This window comes from Podarcis tiliguerta, assembly GCF_965153285.1.
Source record: "Podarcis tiliguerta genome assembly, chromosome: 3".
In the NCBI taxonomy this organism is placed as follows: Eukaryota; Metazoa; Chordata; class Lepidosauria; order Squamata; family Lacertidae; genus Podarcis; species Podarcis tiliguerta.
Window position 1 is genome coordinate 33,771,204 of NC_139536.1, and position 20,030 is coordinate 33,791,233.

General features: G+C 41.1%; 1 protein-coding gene across 1 annotated transcript in view; it reads right to left on the reverse strand.

Moving 5' to 3' along the window:
- Window positions 1–20,030, reverse strand: part of BABAM2 (BRISC and BRCA1 A complex member 2) — a 125,988-nt gene that overhangs the window by 74,319 nt on the left and 31,639 nt on the right. Inside the window, exon 7 of the mRNA XM_083434536.1 lies at window positions 6,026–6,135. Within this exon, the coding sequence (XP_083290662.1) occupies window positions 6,026–6,135 (110 nt within the window). The remainder of the gene's footprint in view (window positions 1–6,025; window positions 6,136–20,030) is intronic.

Below are 20,030 nucleotides of genomic sequence, written 5' to 3' on the forward strand. Positions count from 1 at the left end.
AAAACAGGCCCACCCAGGGAGACATGTCCTTAGAAATCAGAATGCTTAGATCATGTCAGGCTCTCCATCTTTACTGCACAAATGCCAAACAAGGTCAAGGAGACTGGGTTCATAAAGCACTACAGAAACTGACTAATTTAAATTAGCAGCAGCAGCTACCTACACTGCTGAATTAGTATACATATGTGCAGCAAACCCAAAGCTCCAAATGCTTTCCCAACACTGTCTGAGAGAGACTACAGATCACACAGAAACATTTAGAGGCAGGGTCATGTGAACAACTTTGAAGTTGACTTGCTGCTACAGAGTTTGAATTCCTTCCAGCCTCCCTCATAGGACTTCCTGTGCCAGCAAATATGGTTATGGTGGGTCTTATTTAGCAAGGACACAATTCCCACTCTGGGCAGATACACACATAATTGTGAAGCATACGAAATCCTGGAGACCCCAAAGGGCTATGGCCTGTAAATCTATCACTAATACAATGGTACCTTGGGTTACAGACGCTTCAGGTTACAGACTCCGCTAACCCAGAAATAGTACCTCGGGTTAAGAACTTTGCTTCAGGATGAGAACAGAAATCGCGTGGCGGCGGCACAGCGGCAGCGGGAGGCCCCATTAGCTAAAGTGGTGCTTCAGGTTAAGAACAGTTTCAGGTTAAGAACAGACCTCCAGAACGAATTAAGTTTTTAACCCGAGGTAGCACTGTACCTGACTTGACCTGCAAAAAAATTAAACCATTTGATTAAGATTTCTACTTACATTTCAGATTGTACTGTTGTTTAAAATTTTGTTTTATATTTTAATAAGCCCCCTCTACCTATTTCTAAAAGTTCCTCCGTTTAGCTGTGATTTTACCAGATGGATCTCCTGATATGACACTTTTAATTATTGAAGCATACTGGAAGCCAGAGGAAGCTATAATATACTGGTAATAAAGAGAAGGCTACCAACTGGAAAGAGTTCCCCGGAGATTTATGTTCCTGAAACTGGTTCACTCTCCAAATCACTTGGAAATGAACTTCATTTGCTGCTCAAATTTGGAAACAGTTGGATAGTGTGAGTCAAACAATAAATCAGTGTTTAGCGTAATAGAAATGTAAACATGCAACTCCTGTTGCTGCTAACTGTAATACACTGTGCTTTTAAAAATGTTTTAAAGGGAGGCAGCAGGAATTGGATGTCTCTCCATTCCCAACATTGTTGCTGAATGACTTGATGCTCAAAATCCATGTTAGTCACTCAGACTCCTTCCTCCTTGCCATTGCCAAATAACAGTAATGTGGTTAATCACCATGTGTGTCCAGCACCTATTTAATAATATCAGTTTTAAGACTTGTGGTCGCTGTCTCCAAGGTACTCCTTGGACCTAACATGGGATTAAAAAAAAAAGAGCAGGCTGCTTTTGATCTCATTAAAATTTCCCTTTCTTCTGACTTGTAAGTTGGAGAAGGAGGCCAGGGGCCACCTATTTTTAAGAAGAGACCAAGAACATTTTTTTTTCAACCTTCCTGATATGCATACTCATTCTCTTTGTTAAACGTGCCTCTATCTTGGAAGAGGGGAGTGGGTTCTTGCTCTTTTCTGTTTCGTGACCACTTGCAGCAGCTGTATTTATAAACTGCACCCAATTATTCTGTGCAACACAGGGCTGCTGGTGCAGGAAAACATAGAAGCAGGGTTTACAGCTATTATATCTGGCACAACTCACTAAAGTTGACCCATTATAATAATTTTGCTTGTTAAGACAGATATCAGATACATTTTCTTAATTTTGCAATAAATACCTCTTGGTTAATGTTTCAAAAATGGTGAGGCAGAGCTCCGCCTTGTGAATATGTTTATATAAAGTACACAACACGAATCTGGGAGAGTTCTAGCCACTAAAGCATACCTTTTAGATTTCTGGAGGCCTTCTAATGTTCTGACAAAATTACATGCAAGTAGATATATTTGTATGAGTGTCAAGTGATCACAAGTGGCAGCTTGACTTGATAAGCCAAGGGTCCATGATGAATTAAGTCTACATTTAAACCGTTAACTTTCAGGAGTGTACCACAAAGTTGAACACTGCAACTGCCTACTCATGTTTCATGTAAGATGTTAAACATGAAGCCAAGATTTGCCAGTTCAGAAATACCTGATAAAAACTAAGTAAGCAATTATTCAAATTTAACAAAGTTTCTTGAGTAGTTTTCTCTCCCCATAAAAATTTTTTGTATACACTTTACCTTAAAAACTCACCAATCATAAATCTAAAAGAGATGGATCGATCTTTACAATTACCCTCTTCTACACCACAAATTGGGATGCGGTTGGTGCTGAGTCTAAACCACTGAGCCTCTTGGGCTTGCCGATCAGGAGGTCGGCAGTTCAAATCCCCCGCTCCCATTTCTCTGTCCCACCTCCTGCCAACCTAGCAGTTTGAAAGCACACCAGTGCAAGTAGATAAATAGGTACCGCTCCGGCGGGAAGGTAAATGGCGTTTCTGTGCACTGCTCTGGTTTCAGTGTTCCGTTGCGCCAGAAGCAGCTTAGTCATGCTGGCCACATGACCTGGAAAAACCGTCTGAGGACAAACACCGGTTCCCTGGCCTGTAAAGCGAGATGAGCGCCGCAACCCCAGAGTCATCTGCAACTAGACTTAACTGTCAGGGGTCCTTTACCTTTACCTTTTTACACCACAAATTACCCCCCAAATAAAATGGTAGTATAATTTAGTCAGTAGAGGCTACACCAAAGAAGGTGACAGACCATTAACTATCCTGAAGTTTTGTATTCCTAGCAAAATTGTCAAAGTTATACCTTTTCATGTGAGATAAACAACTGTGGAGATTACAATTAGCATTGTAACAAGCACTTGTTGAAGCACTGGCCTTCCTTTTCACAAATATAGTCAGCTAGCATTAAAACAATGAAATAAACTGGGTAATTTGCTTGCATCGGAAGTTAACAAAAGATTATTTCTAGTGCTTTCTTCCTTAAAAGAATCTTGATGACATGCATTTCACTTAACCTTTTCACATGAGACCATTATGACTTGTATTTAAAATCTTATCACCCCATTATTGCTAAAGAATGTTTGAAGGTGTCTGAACAATATATTTTCATAAAATATGTCTAAGTGCTTAACTAGATGCTAAATTTGACAGCAGCTGTCACAGGGTCAAAGTAAATGTGATGGTAAATGCATATTTGCATTTAATGTGCATAGTTTTAAAAATGAAAACAACGGCTACTGGGCGTTGTATTTGATAACTATCAGGATTACACCACATAGAGAGGGTGAGTTTAACCCTTTCCCTCGTTCTATGTATGGGCCTGGGGCCAGAGACCTATCCTCTCAATGAAAACAGCAGCTTTTGAGAAACATTCCTTGTGACTGATTAAGCTCACTTATTACAATTTTACTTATGCTGGTCTGCAGTAATGCAGATCTTAATGCACACAGAGGTGTACAGAGAAGGTGGAGTTCCTCTAAATATCTGGGGTCCAAACCACTTAGGCCTTGAATGGCTAAAACCAATACTCTGAATTGGCCTTGGAAACTCTGGTAACCAGAGCAGTCATTTGTGAGTTGGAGGTATGTTGTCCTCAGCTGCAGCCAGTCAACAATGTAGTCAGCACTCTGGACATTGTTCCAAGGTAGACTCTTAAAGATGCCTTGCAACTAGGCTACAGGACCGTGGTAGGCAGGCACACATATTTCTCAAGCAGACACTATGAATATACCACAATATACCAATCAAAGTGCTTTTTTGGGGGAAGGAACATACCTGGCTACAGTGGCCACTCAAAGCTAGGTCCAGCAACACTCCCAAGCCCCAAAGCCTCCTTCAGTATGATCAGTATTAATCCTAATCAACAATTAATCCTATCTAATTACACTTTCTTCTTTTGCAAATTACTTGGCACTGTGTCCCATAGGCGTTCACAACCCAAGTGTATGCACATTTAACATCTATAATAAAAACAAACCTATGGAGGATGTATTTGTCCAATCAGTTACCTGAGGCCATTCCTTTCTTTCAATATCCTACACTGTCTAGACTAAAAACAAAATAAAAAAATCATTCCAGTAGCACCTTAGAGACCAACTAAATTTGGTATTGGTATGCATGCACATGAAAGCTCATACCAGTAACAAACTTAGTTGGTCTCTAAGGTGCTACTGGAAGGGATTTTTAAATTTTGTTTCAACTACGGCAGACCAACACGGCTACCTACCTGTAACTATGTATAGACTAGGTATTTGAAGAAGCAGGTCTTCCACCTTAGATACCGCATCCATTTAAGGACACTAAAAACCTTTAAAGCCTTTGAGGCTTTCTTTCAGGTTAACAACTTGTAACTTTCTCTTTGGAAGCCTTCATCTGCTAAGACGTAAAGCAAAACAAGAGGTTTTTCCACGGATTCTTATCTCTAAGGTAAAGTACATGTAAGCCTGAAGCTCTGAAGCAGACCTTTCAAGACTGAAGTACAAAGTGCGGGGGGAGGGGGGGCTGGAAAAGGAACAGAGATGCACTCAGCTCCAAAAATGGAAGAAGAGAAAACTAATGAAGGAGGTGGATTTTCTCCACCACTTCCAATGCTTCCATTTTAGGAGCAAAATTAGTTTATTAGCAAGCCTGCTAAATGTATTGCACAGTAACTTTCAAGTAAAATGCTCCTTCATGTGCTTGGTCAAAATAGCTTTTTAGACCACAGATTCCCAACTGCACTTTAAGAAAAGCATTCTTACAGCTTGCCTAAATGCCGCTTAATCTGGAGAAGCCTTTTTCTATTCTCCTAGGGCATAGTTTAGGGGGAATGCTATTCAACAACAACATATAACAAAATTATTTGATAGCTTGACCCTATTCCCTGTTAAATACGGCATTAAAAAGGTGAGAATTAAATTTAACCAGTGCTCTGTCCATTTGCAGAATGAAGCTTGTTGCATTGCATTCCTCACTCCTGACTACACAGGTTGGAAGATTGGCTACCGACTTACTCACAATGTAATAATGACGCAGCACCAGGCATACAGAGGCTGCGGCAGGGAAACAAACATCACTTTCTGGTTCACACCACTCTGACCCCATTCCTACAGTAGTTGAGATTCAGAGATAAAGAAACACACAAGCTAGCACAACAGCCAAAGAGTTCCAGACGCTTCGATTTACGCCTCTCAATAAAAATATCCACTAGCTACAGCTGAAACACATTGGAAGAATCTAAGTTCACTGCATAGGAAAACACAATGAAAGGGTTAACAAGACACCCAACCTGGGCGAAGGCATGAGTTGGGGCTGTCACTCATGCAGCTGTGACATTGCTGAATGGTAGCATTTAATTACTTTATTTCATTTTTAATAGGTGCTAGAACCATTGGTGAGATGTGCCATTTTCTACGGTTATTCACTGCTGTTTTTTCATATATTATTCTGTCAAAGTTGCTCCTGGGATAGTGCGCTGACTAACCAGATGACTGACATACAAGCAGTGGATAGCTCAGGCAGTAGAGCATGAGACTCTTAATCTCAGGGATGTGGGTTCGAGATCCACGTTGGGCAAAGTATTCCTGCACTGCAGTGGGTTGGACAAGATGACCCGCGTGGTTCCTTCTAACTCGACAATTCTGTAATTCTATGATCAGCCTGTCACTGCCGTTTTATATGTTTCCCCTAATGGAAAAAATCTGAGAAAAATCTCTGCACCTTAAATCCCCTTGGGTGGGGGGCATGGTCAATGGAATAAAGAGAGAAAAGATGGAACCTTCAACCAATACCATTTCAGGAAGCTACAAGCTGCTTGCAATACTGCCAATGGTGGCTCAGCTCTAATAGTATTATATACTTAAGGATGGATCTGGCATGGGAAACTGCATGGCTTTACCAGCACAGCCACTTACAATCATAATCTTGGCTTTTGTCAATTAAAAGTCAGAGAGGTTTGATGCCCCCCAAAACTTCCTGCATGAACAGCAAGAGGTATAATTAAATGTTATGAGAACAGGAATATCATATATGAGGTGCTGCACTTACTGTTCGATTCGTGGAGACAGATACAGTTTGGGGAAAACTTGAGTAGCTTCTGTATCCTCAAAGCTGACGGAAAGAAGAGCAACATCTTCCCCGGGGTCTTCATTTGCATCCTACAAACAAACATACACAAAAAGAAAACAACTTCAGACTGAAAGTAGACATAAGCTCAATAATGGGAGAGAGTCCAAGGCCTGTTCAAGAGGTTTGCAGTCTGCAAGTGCAACCCATTAAAAAAAATGTGGAGAGACAACTTGCTCAGCACTGAGGGGCACACTGGAAAACAGAACATTAGCAGGGACAAATCTGCATATTTTAGGTGCATGTGGTCGACATAAATTACATGTCATTGCTATGAGCATGGCAGATGTCAAATTACTGCTAGTGGGCATGTCACAATATTCTTCTGCAGAAATTGTTGCCCTCAAAACTCAACTCAGCTCTTAATAATAATAATTTTTTTTATAACTGTAACAAACAAGGAATATGGGTTGATTCTTTGCTTCATGATTTGTAATCTTGAGACATTTTGCTGCCACCATTTCAATTTGCCCTTCACAACTATGAATGGAAGATTATTTTTAAAATTAAGGAAGTGAGTTTATGGTTTTCTAGATGCCAAATTTGGCCATGTGCATGGACTATTCTGCTGACCCTCCCAACATTTGAAAAATGTAGTTCTCCAATTGTTTCAATCAGCTTGACTTTCTCTGTTTTTGTTTTAAAAGTTGTAAGAGGACTTGTGAGCAACCAAGCAATATCTCTTTCCAGTGTTGATAATATCCCAGAGAATAAACATTCTGGCAAAAAGTCCCATGGCTCAGAAGTACAGCACATGCTCTGCATGCAGAATGTAATCAGGTTCGTTCACTGGTAGAAAGGCTGGGAAAGGCTGAAATCCAGGAGAGCTGTGGCCCAATACTGGGCTAGATGCAGCAATGGTCTTAATTTGGGAACAAATCAGTTTGTTCTATTTCCATAATTCAGATGGGTATTTGTATTGCTCCTAAATGTTTATATATTGTTGCACACCTCCCTGAAGCTTTGTAAGATGGGGGTATGTAAATACTGTGATAAATATATATATATACTTAATTATTCATTTGGTAAAGAGATAACAATACAACTATGTAAGCATGATGGAATCCTTTATCGCAACTTGAAAGAGAAATACCCTATGGGGGTAAACCACGCCAGAGGTATCACAGATGACACTTGCAGGAAGAATTTGTAGCATGCCTGGACAAGAGCTGAAGGTCAAGCAGGCCTGCTTATAATACTGAGTCACTTCTATATGCATGTCTGTTTTTTCAGTGCCACTGTCTGCTCCCTATCTGCTGGGAGGGGGGGGGAACACCCCAAGACATTGGGGAGCCCGGGACTGCATATGTATTGTTTTGCACACTTAACTGCACTTTCTCTACGCAGAGTGCACTTACTGAAGAAAGCAGATCTGACGTTGGTAGTCGATGTCCTAGTGGTTTAACCGCACTCAGAATGGACTATTACAACACTTTCTATGCAGGGCTGCCTTCAAGGACAGTTCAGAAATGATAACTGGCACAAAAAGTGGCTTGTCAGGATGTTGAACAGGCTGTGGCAACTGGAGCACAAAGATTCTATACCAAAGGCACTGGCTACCTATTAGTATACAGGCCCAGTTTAAGTTAACAACACCCTGATTGGCTGCCTTCGCACGTATAAATCCACTTGATCAAAGTCTCAGGTCAGTTTACCGACTGCCCACACTGAAAGGACAGTTGGTAGGATCCAGGAACAGGGTCATCTCAGTGTTGGCACAACTTTTACAGAACTTCCCCCTAGTCTGATAGACTCTCTCTCTCTCTTCTTTAAGTGTATGATCACACTACTCATTCATACTAAACCAGAGGATGTGGGGAAGCCCAGAAAAGATTTATGGGGTACAATGGTTTATACTGTGAACAAGCCGTGTGAACATAAACACTGCTCAAAATTCCCTGCCACTGTTCCTGGTTCTGAAAAAGCCACTGTTCCCAGTTTTGAAGATCACAGATTTTAAGGGGGGGGGGAGGATGCTTAGAACATACAACTATTTTAAAAACAACAACAAACCATTTCATTCACCATAAAGCTCTCAATTTGTTATGCAGAGATTTTGATATTGTTTTTACTTGTATTTGTAAACTGCTTCATGTGCATATTGGAGTGATGTTTCTTTTAAAAACAAATAATTTAAAGACAATGCATTTTTAAAGTAATCATTTCCCCATAATGTATAGGATGCTAAAATTCTCTTAACTGAATTTTGTGTTTTATCCATTAGGATCATTTAAACGATGCGCCAGTTCTTGTTCCTTGTAGTGATGTAGGTTTCAGGATACCTTTCACAATTTGTTTTTTATTTGACCATGTAAGCCATTAAACAACAGAGTAACCTTTTAAAAAATAGATTCCTGGCAACTAATGCCCAAACACATTCAAAGCACAATGCACGAACACATTGTTTTCCTGCATCCTTCTACCTACTGTAACTAAAAACTGGGAACTTACTGGAACTGAGGATTTATGATGAGTCACAGTGCTAATAGCCAGTCCAACCAAAACATCTGCTCTACACTGTTACAACTGCTATAATTCATTTCCCCTTGTGTTTGGAGTAGAACCAAGTTGCATAGTAAGGACCTGAGAAACGAAGAAGCCTACAAAAAACAGGTATAAACTCAGGAAAGGCTCCCGATTTTCAAAAGACAATATTTATGCCAACCAAGTACCCATAATTATTTGTAACTAACACCCATCTGAGAGGGTGTGTACATGTTCCCAGTTCAGCCCTTTGCATAAACCTACACAATTATCCTAACCATTCTTGCCCAGTTAGATTGAAGGATACCACCATTTGCCTGTCTGCCTGCCTGCGTCCCCCCCTCCATTATTAACATTTATAGCCTCGTGTTAATAGGCAGTATTGGAGACAGCTTCCTCATTCTGGAGATATTAGATGCTAAAAATACTGTGTTGTATGCAGTGGTTGCGTGAGAGGAAGGCAGCTTGCGCAAACAAGCTTTCCTTTCCCCTCCCCTCTCCAGAGGTTGTTTTTTCTTTGTGGTGGGGGGTGGGTGGGATCCTGAACATAGAACTGCAGTGTAAGGGGGAAACTGCCTGAAATCAGATGGAGGAACCTTGCTTGAAATGGAACTCCACTGCTCGATTTTGGGCCTTTCCTCCTTTGTACTGCAGTTCTGTGCAAGAGAAGCTTAGATAAAATAAATAGACAGGTATGAAAGATTTCTTCATGCTCCATCTTTATGACCATCTACCATCTGCCTCCTACAAAGACACACTCCTCTTTCCATCTCAGAGAAAAGAATAGCTTGCATCTCAAGTTATCCATTAAATATGCTAGCACTGAAGCTCCTCTGTACAGTGGTACCTCAGGTTAAGTACTTAATTCGTTCCAGAGGTCCGCTCTTAACCTGAAACTGTTCTTAACCTGAAGCACCACTTTAGCTAATGGGGCCTCCTGCTGCTGCTGCGCCGCCGGAGCACGATTTCTGTTCTTATCCTGAAGTAAAGTTATTTACCTGAAGCACTATTTCTGGGTTAGCGGAGTCTGTAACCTGAAGCGTATGTAACCCGAGGTACCACTGTAATGTATGAATAAAGAAATAGCTAGCCGGACAATACTAGAAGCTTTTAATCATAGTAGCTATCTTAAGCAGTTGAGGGGAGGATTTTTCAGCAAAGGTACCCTACTGGGCACGGTGGGCAGACAGATGCTTCACTAGGGCTCGAGGAGAGAGCAGAAAAGTGAATGCCAACCACACAAGGACTGAAAAATCAATGTTTAGATGCAAACTTGTTGGAGAGCAGCAGTCCATCCTTGTCTAAAAAACAAGCTTCAAGGATACTGACCAATGGAAAAGGGAGAGTGGCTATCTCCAAGGATGAATTACACAGTGGTGCCACAACACAGTTAACATACAGAACTTAAATACCTCTGCTAAAATATGGATGTGTATTACAGTGGTACCTTGGTTCTTGAACTTCATCTGTTCCAGGAGTCTGTTCGACTCCCGAAACTGTTCGAAAACCAAGGCGCAGCTTCTGATTGGCTGCAGGAGCTTCCTGTGCTAAAGTGGAAGCTGCGTCAGATATTCAGCTTCCGAAAAACGTTTGCAAACCAGAACACTTACTTCCAGGTTTGTGGTGTTTGGGAGACAATTTGTTTGACAACTAAGCCATTCGAGAACCAAGGTACCACTGTATGTCATACTCCCACTCTAGAAGTTGCCTGTTGAACTGCAGGCTGCATGAAACACAAAAAAACATCCCTATACACACCCCTATACATAGTTTAAAACAATGGCACATACACACAGATATCACTATTCACCTTCTCAACTCTAAAGAAGTGGTGCTTTTGAAAAATGTCTCATGCTTTCTGTGCAGTACATGATCTGCTTCTTTGGAAGGTATTTTGGCTGCATGCGGCACTTGAGCCACGTCTTGGACCCACCCTGCTACAGAGTAACTATACATTTGATCGGATCCAATAGCTTATTTTGGAATTTTCAACAGCAAAACCATCACAACCATTCCACCAGCTCTTGCTTGCAAACCTTATGGCAGCACCTCAGAAATTAACAACCTGGAGGTGCTCAGGCAACAGTGCCATTTCTCTCACACAGAAATACTCTTGAATACTCTTCCTTGAGTTCAAGTTATTTTGCTCGGTCCCTGATGACAAAAGATCCAACCAAGAAAAGAGAAAGACTGTAATGAATTCCCACCCCCTGCCCACAAAACATATTCTCTGCAGCTAAATGGCTCAGATCAAATCATGCCCAAACAGCAGATAAAGCTCTTGCTGAGATTGTGAAAACTCCTTACTTGCTTACATACTGGAAAGGTTTTCTAACCACAGCAAAGTTATTTTGTTTCAATTTTACAGCTTTCTGGGGCAAAAACCATCATAATGAATAAAACTGATTGATAAAAGCAGTAAAGAGACTACACTGCTCCTTTCCAAGTTAAGTGGTTGCTTTTAGAATATATACTGAACAGCGACAACAACTTCACTGCGAGGGAATAAGAGTGGCTTCACCAGCTCTCCCTCCATCTCAGGCAGCTTTCATACTCAATGCAAGAGCCCAGCTCTCACTACTAAGTCAGGAGAGAGTTAAGAATGCCATGAGTACACCTTACTTTCTACTTACCAGCACTTGGGTGGGGGGTGGGGATCATTTCTACTGAGTCTGCTATCAGCTGCCTCAGGCCTCCTCTAACCTCAAGAAATGCAAGACTCACACCTCTGGAATTCCCTCAGCCGCTGTTCCCCACCTTGGATATGATGCTATTGAAGTAAGTACTGTTTAGTAAATATCCACTTTCCACAACTTGAAATCTGCTGCTTATTATACAGCCTTGGATGGCTGAAACAAGAGGGTTTCTTTTGACCTAGAGCAGGGGTCAGCAACCTTTTTCAGCAGGGAGCGGGCCCACCGTCCCTCAAACCATGTGATGGGCTGGACTATATTTGGGGGTGGGGAATGAACGAATTCCTATGCCCCTCAAATAACCCAGAGATGCATTTTAAATAAAAGGACACATTTTACTCATGTAAAAACATGCTGATTCCCGGACTGTCCGCGGGCCTAGGTTGCCTACCCCTGACCTAGAGTATTTCCAGCCATATATCTGGTACAACATTAACCAAGAGAGGGCAGACAGGGAGGAAGGATCATGCCAGATGACTGAGGTATTTCCAACAGAAGATACCCAGTGGGGAACATGGCCAGTTTTGTACCTTGTGTTGCGGATCCATCAGGTGTCAGACAGATAAACAACTATTTGACTTTTAGAAGACATCTGAAGGCAGCTCTGTTCAGGGAAGTTCTTAATGGTTGATGTTTTACTGTGTTTTTAACACTTTGTTGGGAGCCACCCAGAGTGGCTGGGGAAACCCAGTCAGATGGGCGGCATATAATTATCATCATCACCATCATAATCCAGAATTTTCAGCTCAGCCATGAAGTTGGCCAGGCAGCAGGACTGGCAAAAGGTCATTCTGGATTTGGCATTGTGAACTTCTAACATATTGGGGGTGGGGACTTCAAAATTTATGGCAAATGCTCCCTTATCTGGGTCTCAACTAAGGACTTCGTGGTCACTATTACCACCATAAAATGGAAACCAATATTCAAAGCTGAACCCGTATCATCTCATCTTAAACTGAGATTGTTGGCTTTCAGATTACACAAACTGGGCACAACCCAAGTTTCCTATTTCCCTCTTGAAAGGAATGGAAGCTGCACGTGAGTTTTGCTCAGGAGAGCTTCTTGATTATGCCCATTATTCCCATTTCATATGAACACACTGCATTATTTCCCTAAGCCTGAAAGACAGGAAGAGCTATAAATCTAAACACATACTTGGCTACATTAGATATAATCTACTGGGAAAACTACTGTCCTTTCAATAAACAGGACTCCAAAGTATTTTTTAAAGGAACATACAGTTTCACCAGATTATGTCAAAACAATATTTTAGAAAGTGACACATTGAGTTACTGTAACCAATCCGATATTGTCAAACAAAGAGTAGAAACCCCCAAACTAGCTAAAGGATATTTCTACCCTTATCAACAATACTGCTGTGTGAACACCCTGCTCAGGCTCCTTCAATTCCCATCCCCTAACCATATACACTGCATGAATACTATGAACATCTCAAGATTGAGGTGACCCAATTGAGCTCTTATGTCTTTCCTGTCCTCAACAGAACAATCATAGTTATGCCCAAAAACAAACACAGGAAGCCAAAGCAACAATGAAAAACAGCGCATCAGTTTCAAGTTCACCCATGCGGGTGGTTTCTTTGCATCATGCAATGCACACTAAAGGCATCTTTTGTTTTTATGATGGTAGTGCAGTAAGAATGAGTTAACATTACAGTCATGTGCCTATGTTTGGCCAGCAGGTAAAACACTCAAAGCATATTTTAGCTACATGACAAGTCTCTAAACCTATACCAAACAGTTTTGAATAAACCTTGCAGTATTATTTTGCTAAGTGGTGACAGTGTACTTGAGCTATTCAAGACATAAAGGAAAAGATGAACTCTTGCCTGAGGAGCCTGACATCTTAATGTGAAAAGATAAGAACTGACAACATACTAAGGAATCTTGAGAATGTTATAACACAGGGCTTGATCTTGTGAAGTACAAGTAATAAACACTACTATTTAGTATTAAATTTGACATCTAATCTGCAGAAGTTAAGACGCATTCTGTGTATGCTCTGTTTGCTTTAAGATCTTTCAGTGGCACATCATAATGCTATTTATATTATCAGGATTGATTCTTGGACAGCATTTTCTTTCATTGTATTTAAAATGTGCATCCTGCATCAAAATGCATTTCTTTTTCATTTCAGCTGCCCAATCTGGCACTTTTAAAAAAGCAATGCCCCTTTCAGGTGTGATCACAAGCCCAGATATTCTGGACAACTTTCTTAATATGATCAACCCTTGTTGCATACCTACATGGGAGGTAAAAGGACATCTTGTTCCCATAAACTATCTTAGGGTGATGCAAACATGGTATGAGCTAATGTGTTCTATGCCAAACTGTGCCCAACCTAGAAGGCTACCTATATTTGGTAACAAACCCTAGAAATAAGCAACTAGTCCTGCCTGGCAAGGAGGACTACTCTTGACAGGCTAAAATATGAGTTTGCCAGTAGCAAGTAAGTGAGCACATCCGCAAAAGCTTTGCTCTTCATATTGCCTATTCTTTCTCTTTCTGTCTCTTCCTTCAAAACTCTTTCCGCTATCTTAAACTCTTCAGCTCATCTATTTTTATTTTATTATTTAAAATACTTATAGGCCACCTTCATGACTAAAACTCACTTGTTGAGGCTAACTGATAAAAAAGAAATTTATGTTCCATTTGTTGCTAAGTTCATTTTGCTCCACCACACTTCTCTAAACATTGGCTCCCTGTTTCTTCTCACATTTGTGAACTTCTACAAGCTTTCAAATGTCTTCATTCCCTTCCTCATCTACCTGTTCTTCACAATTCCCATGCACCTGGCGCTGCTTGTTTCCCCTTCTTGCTGCTCTCTACTATTGAGATGGATGTTAGGAGGCATGTTCCAAAGTGAAGAGGCAAGTTTAACTTTCTCTTTCTCTAACAGAACTTGCACCGTTTCAGTTTCCACAACTCTTCCGCTCCATATCTCATTTTATTAAGGTTGTAGAATGGAAGACAGGGTTCGCTCCCCAGTTTTATATACAGCAGATGAATACTGCAATAATCTCAAGGACAAAAACAATTTGACAACCTGTATCCTTTGGTCACTTCAATGAGCACAAAGAGCACAGATGTGGCAAGGACCTTCACCACTCCAAAATGTCCCCTTGCCTTGGGTGAGCTGAACGGCATATAACGGTTCTACGTAATTATGCTGATAACTCCTTCGCTAGCTCAGAAGTTTGATTGTAGCTTGGGTTCAAGTGCTACCCAGAACCAACATAGTAACCTTAGTGAATGCAAAGAGGAAAGCACCATATCCTTAAGAGATGCAAGATCAAAACACACCAGAGTGTATTATAAGATAGTCTACAACGGGCTTGGGGAAAACTGTGGCCCTCCAGATATTGCAGGCCACCAATTCCCTTCTTCCTGCTCATCAGTCATAAAGACTTGAGTTTGAATTCAACTATCTGGAGGGACACAGGTTCCCCACTCTTGGTCTAGACTATCTACCTGATGTAAGATCCAATTTGGATTAATAATGCCAGGCACAGACAGTCTTCCTAACAGATTATGATTCTAAACAGGCTTGACAACAGCAATTCTTGGAAAGGGATCTGAAAGGCAGTAGAAGTCTTGCCCTTCCCGCAGCCTCTGTAATAAATACACAAAATAAAAAGCACCATAATGTTGGGCATTTAAAGCAGGGTACATATGTCCTCCCCAAAGTACACAGAGCAGCTTGATTGCAATCCTGCCCCCTCCAACTTCTTCCATGAGACTGAGAAAGCCTGTTCTTTCTCACAACAAAATGTACAGTTTTCACATCATAAATTGTTTGGCTGCTGCTGTTTTTGGTTAGCATCCTCCTGCAACTTATCCCCACGGGAGAGGCTATCACAATGCTGCGGCACATATAAAACAAAATATTCTGCATTTACATTTATACCCGGGCACAAATGAATCATAGAACTGCAGAGTTGGAAGGGATCCCCGAAGGTCATCTAGTTCAACCCCCTGCAATGCAGGAATCAAAATGCAAAACGCCATACAGGAAACAGATTCTTAGACTGGCAACATGTACCGTTCAGTTTCTCCTGCATTATACTTTTAACTGCTTCATCATCTATTAGATCACATGTTTTCTGTCACTTGAAATAAGCAGGAAACACCGTCATTTAAACTGGCTACCTAATAAACCAATCTTCAAAGTTTTCAAGCAACCACTTCAACCTATTTTGTACTTTTAAAAAGACTATTCAGGAGAAACTGTTACTTATTTTGTGAGTCTGCACATGCACATATAGTAATTAGAATAGTATATAGTTGTTCATGGACTAGTATAGTAATTAGCAGCCACAAAGTACATATTGTGAATAACAATTTGCTGCAAAGGCTCTGGAATATTATTCTATCACATACTGTTTGAACGGAAATATTTTTCTCCAATAAAAGTTCGTTTTACTCCTTTCCCAGCCACACAAAACAGGAAGACATAACACATCGCCTTTTATGGTTAGAAAAATCAGACTGAGGTCTTAACGTTCTTGGACAAGCAATGCCCACATTACTACCAACACTTTTTTTTTTTACTTAACAATCTTTGAAGAGGAAGTCAATGCCTCGTATGCTCTAGGCTAAATAGAGTTATTAGCAAGACAGATACTGACAGAAATGCTTACCAGAATAAGGTCATTGATTAATCAGGCAAGGAGTCTGCTACAGGAAAGGAATTAATGTATTTGCCGAATGCCACTTAGGGCAAGTTCACACATTTGCAAAAATTAAGATTTTCTGTGTGGCAAGGTGAAGACCCGCACGCGACCCTCCACCACATATGACTCAGAATTTTATGATCCTTGTTTTAAAATTAAATAAATGCAGAGATCACATAAGAGTGGGGGTACTGCTAGAGAAGCGATGTAGTTATAGTCCTGGAGTCAGCTTTGTCACTGCAGCAAATGGAAGTCATTGTATGATTGAGAACTGTGTGCATCCACATGCATTCAGAATCATCTAGGTCAAATGATTGCATTCTATGATGGGAAGAACACAGTGACCTGGTTCACATAACATGTTAAGCCAAACTATGACATAGTGTGAACTCAAAGCACGTGAGCTCCCAAAAAGGAGCTCATGGCTTCTTTGCTCCTTCCCAGTCATTTTGCTGCTGCGTTGCACTGAGTTAAGCCATAGTTTGGCTTACCATGTCATCCACGTGGCTTAGCTCTCTAACAAGAGACTAACTGTGAGCTGTAATCAAGGTTTGCCCTATGGTTTGTCCAGCAGAATTAAAACAACAAGTCCAGGTTTATATGACATGCTAAGCCAAGCTATGGCTTAGTTCACCATAGCAGCAAAATGACTGGGGGTGGGGGAGTAAACTCATCACTATCTCCTCTCTTGAAACCAGTGCATTTGTGCTAAGCTATGGTTTGGCTGAGGGACGCGGGTGGCGCTGTGGGTAAAAGCCTCAGCGCCTAGGGCTTGCCGATCAAAAGGTCGGTGGTTCGAATCCCCGCAGCGGGGTGCGCTCCTGTTGTTCGGTCCCAGTGCCTGCCAACCTAGCAGTTCGAAAGCACTCCCAGGTGCAAGTAGATAAATAGGGACCGCTTACTAGCGGGAAGCTAAACGGCGTTTCCGTGTGCGGCTCTGGCTCACCAGAGCAGCGATGTCACGCTGGCCACGTGACCCGGAAGTGTCTCCGGACAGCGCTGGCCCCCGGCCTCTTGAGTCAGATGGGTGCACAACCCTAGAGTCTGTCAAGACTGGCCCGTATGGGCAGGGGTACCTTTACCTTTACATTATGGTTTGGCTTAGCACGACGTGCAAACTAGGGCACTGTATGAATCTGCTCATCCACAGCCATAATGAACCAGCAGCAGGTTCCACTATTACAGTGATATTTTCATCAGCTAGAGTGTTCAGGAAAATCTCTGCAGAGTCATTGCTCCTGTATCCATGGATAGCCCATTTTACACATTAACAATGTTCACAACAGTGCTGCTCCTAGGGTCATTGCTAGCTTTCTGGATGGAGTCGATCTTGTCCAGTTAAGCTGAACCCCAAACACTGATGCCATTATGAACTTAACAGCTGTTGTTCAACTCTACTTGCATATATAAGTTTACACAAATTCAGTGTGGTGTTTCAGCTCAATTACACTTATCATATAGATATTGATTAGGAAAAACTTATTGCAGTGTGAGATAAATATGAAGGCAGGGGCAGCACACAGTGGCCCACCTGCACTCTCTGTCCCTTCAGCTGAAACGCGAGGCAGAAGTCTCCCAGTTTCACCCACCTACTGCAACATTTTTTTTCTGGCCTTCCTTTCATATACCACTGACTTCTCATGGTTTCCACGTAGTTCCCTTTTGGGCACAAAATGATGACCTTAGAATGGGAGCAGCTCCTACACAGATGTGCCTTTGCTTATGTTACGAAGATAAACTACAGAGTACTTGCAAGGCATTTATATGCAAAGGCAACATGGAACATATGACAAAATAAGGAATATTTCAAATCTTATCAAATCAGATTCGTGGGGATATTTAACATGTCCAACTCTTCATAGTCTAATTTAATAAATCAGAAAGTGGGCACATTAACATTTAAATAAGCATTGTAGAATGGCTGAAATTAAATGGAATTAATTTTCATTTGAATACTCAGCATTATGAATACTAAAAGAGTGAAAATTCTGATTGGAACAAGCTTCTGTAGCAATCACTGTTTGAGGTTAACCAACCCACCAGCCCCCAGGGTTCTTCCAAACAAGTAACTGATGGTTTATGTATCATCAGAGAGACATCAGTCAGCTAAGATGATTTTTCCCATCTGTCTAGCATTTTATACAACCTGAAAGCACTTTTCAAGAGAGGAAAGGAAATTTGCTGGCTCAAATAATAAATACATAAAGCATACAAAGAAGAGGGCATGTTTGCATGACTGAGTAGCAGAAAAAGTAAAGAAGTTTCAGAGGTGGGAAGAGAATTCTGTTATATGGTCTGAATAAAATACTTGTTGTTTTTCAAGACCTGTGTGTTTTTCTTCTCTTTTATCAAAACAGTCTTCAGCTTTTAGTCTTTTCCTCAGGAATTGTCATACTTTTCTCATTTCCCCCAATCCACTTAACTTTTTCTATCAAAACCCTAGCAGAGGAGCACCCTTACTGTCATTGTACAAACCTGAGTCATTCATTTTTCTTAATGTCTTACTTCATGATCGATTACCATGTCGCCCACAGTCAATCATTCTCAACCAATACCTTCCTCTTGGCATCCAGGAAGAAAAGATGACACTCTAACAGTTTTCCCAACTTAGAGATGCAAGAAATCACTATCAAGTTGAGGGATTATTTTAATTTTTTATTATATAGAAAAGACAAAAGAACTGAGCCATTTCTACACTCATAAGCCCTATGCACCAGGTGGAAGTGTTTGCATTACACTACTTGAATCAGATTCACCATCTTGTCAGAACCTGTAATCATGCCAATTCTGTACCGTAGCAATATAAGCACTGATTTATGATACTGGAATGCAATGGCTATAAAAAATAATTGCAGGTTATTACTCAATGGCATCACCTATTTTCCTCTTATCCGGATCAAAGCATTTTATACAAATGCCTGGCCACACACGAGATCTAAAAAAATAACCTATTTTCTCAAATGATTTCTCTTTCCATGTCAATAAATTATCTCTGCCTACATAGAATACATGTTAAGCACATATGTGAATACGCTATATCTATCCATTTCTCCATTCTTATTTCTGGTCTATCAGATATAGCTATTATTCATAACATAAAGAGCAACTTCAATCAAATATGGGACCCAATTTATTCTGGTTTCAGTAACTTAGGGTTACAGCCTTAATGCCAGAAGTATCCAGAATTAAGGAGTCAGTCATATGAAGGCATTTGTATTGTGTTAGGGGTATGAATTGACTTTTTTAAAAAGGGATCTCTACATTGTGACCAAAACATGTAGCAGTTCTAGGTTACCAAGCAGGTGCTCAAATAAGGAGTGAGCCGCTGCTTTCCAAGATTTCAGGTAGAAGATTTTCCTAGTCCTGCTACCCAACATCCTTTAACTGGATACTGGGGACAGTTTACATGTCAGGGACATGTTTTTCCTTTGCAACTGAGTGCCACTGTGAGTATCAAGAGAAGATGGAGACCAGACAAGTATGTACACAATCCACAAAGGGCAGGGGCTACAGCAGAGCATCTTTTGGAACTATGCCTTAGGCACCAGGCTCCGCAACCTGGACACCAAGCTTACATGTGTGTCTGACTGCCTTGTTCTCATCGTACCCTCTGTTGGTCAGAGTTCAAGGAAAGAAACCAAGAAATAGCTGAGAGGGAGAACCAACAGATATAATACTTTTGTTTCCTGTTAAAGCACCAAATAGATTTAAAGACACTCTCAAGGCAAATCTAAAAAAAGAAAAAAGAAGAAGTAACATAAGCACTGATGACTGGGAAACACAGGCCTGCAAGCGCTTCAGTTGGAGAACAGCCTTTACCAAAGGTGTCATGGACTTTGAAGAAGCACAAACTCATGGTGAAAAGGAGAACCGAGCTAAGAGGAAGGCTCGTTCGGCAAATCCTCACCATGATCAACTCCTGCTCAGAAACCTATGTCCCCACTGTGGAGGGTGTGTAGATCCAGAATTGGCCTCCACAGTCACTTATGGACTCACTGTTAAAACTGTTTCCATGGAAGACAATCTTACTCAGCTATGAGTGATCGCCAACGAGGAG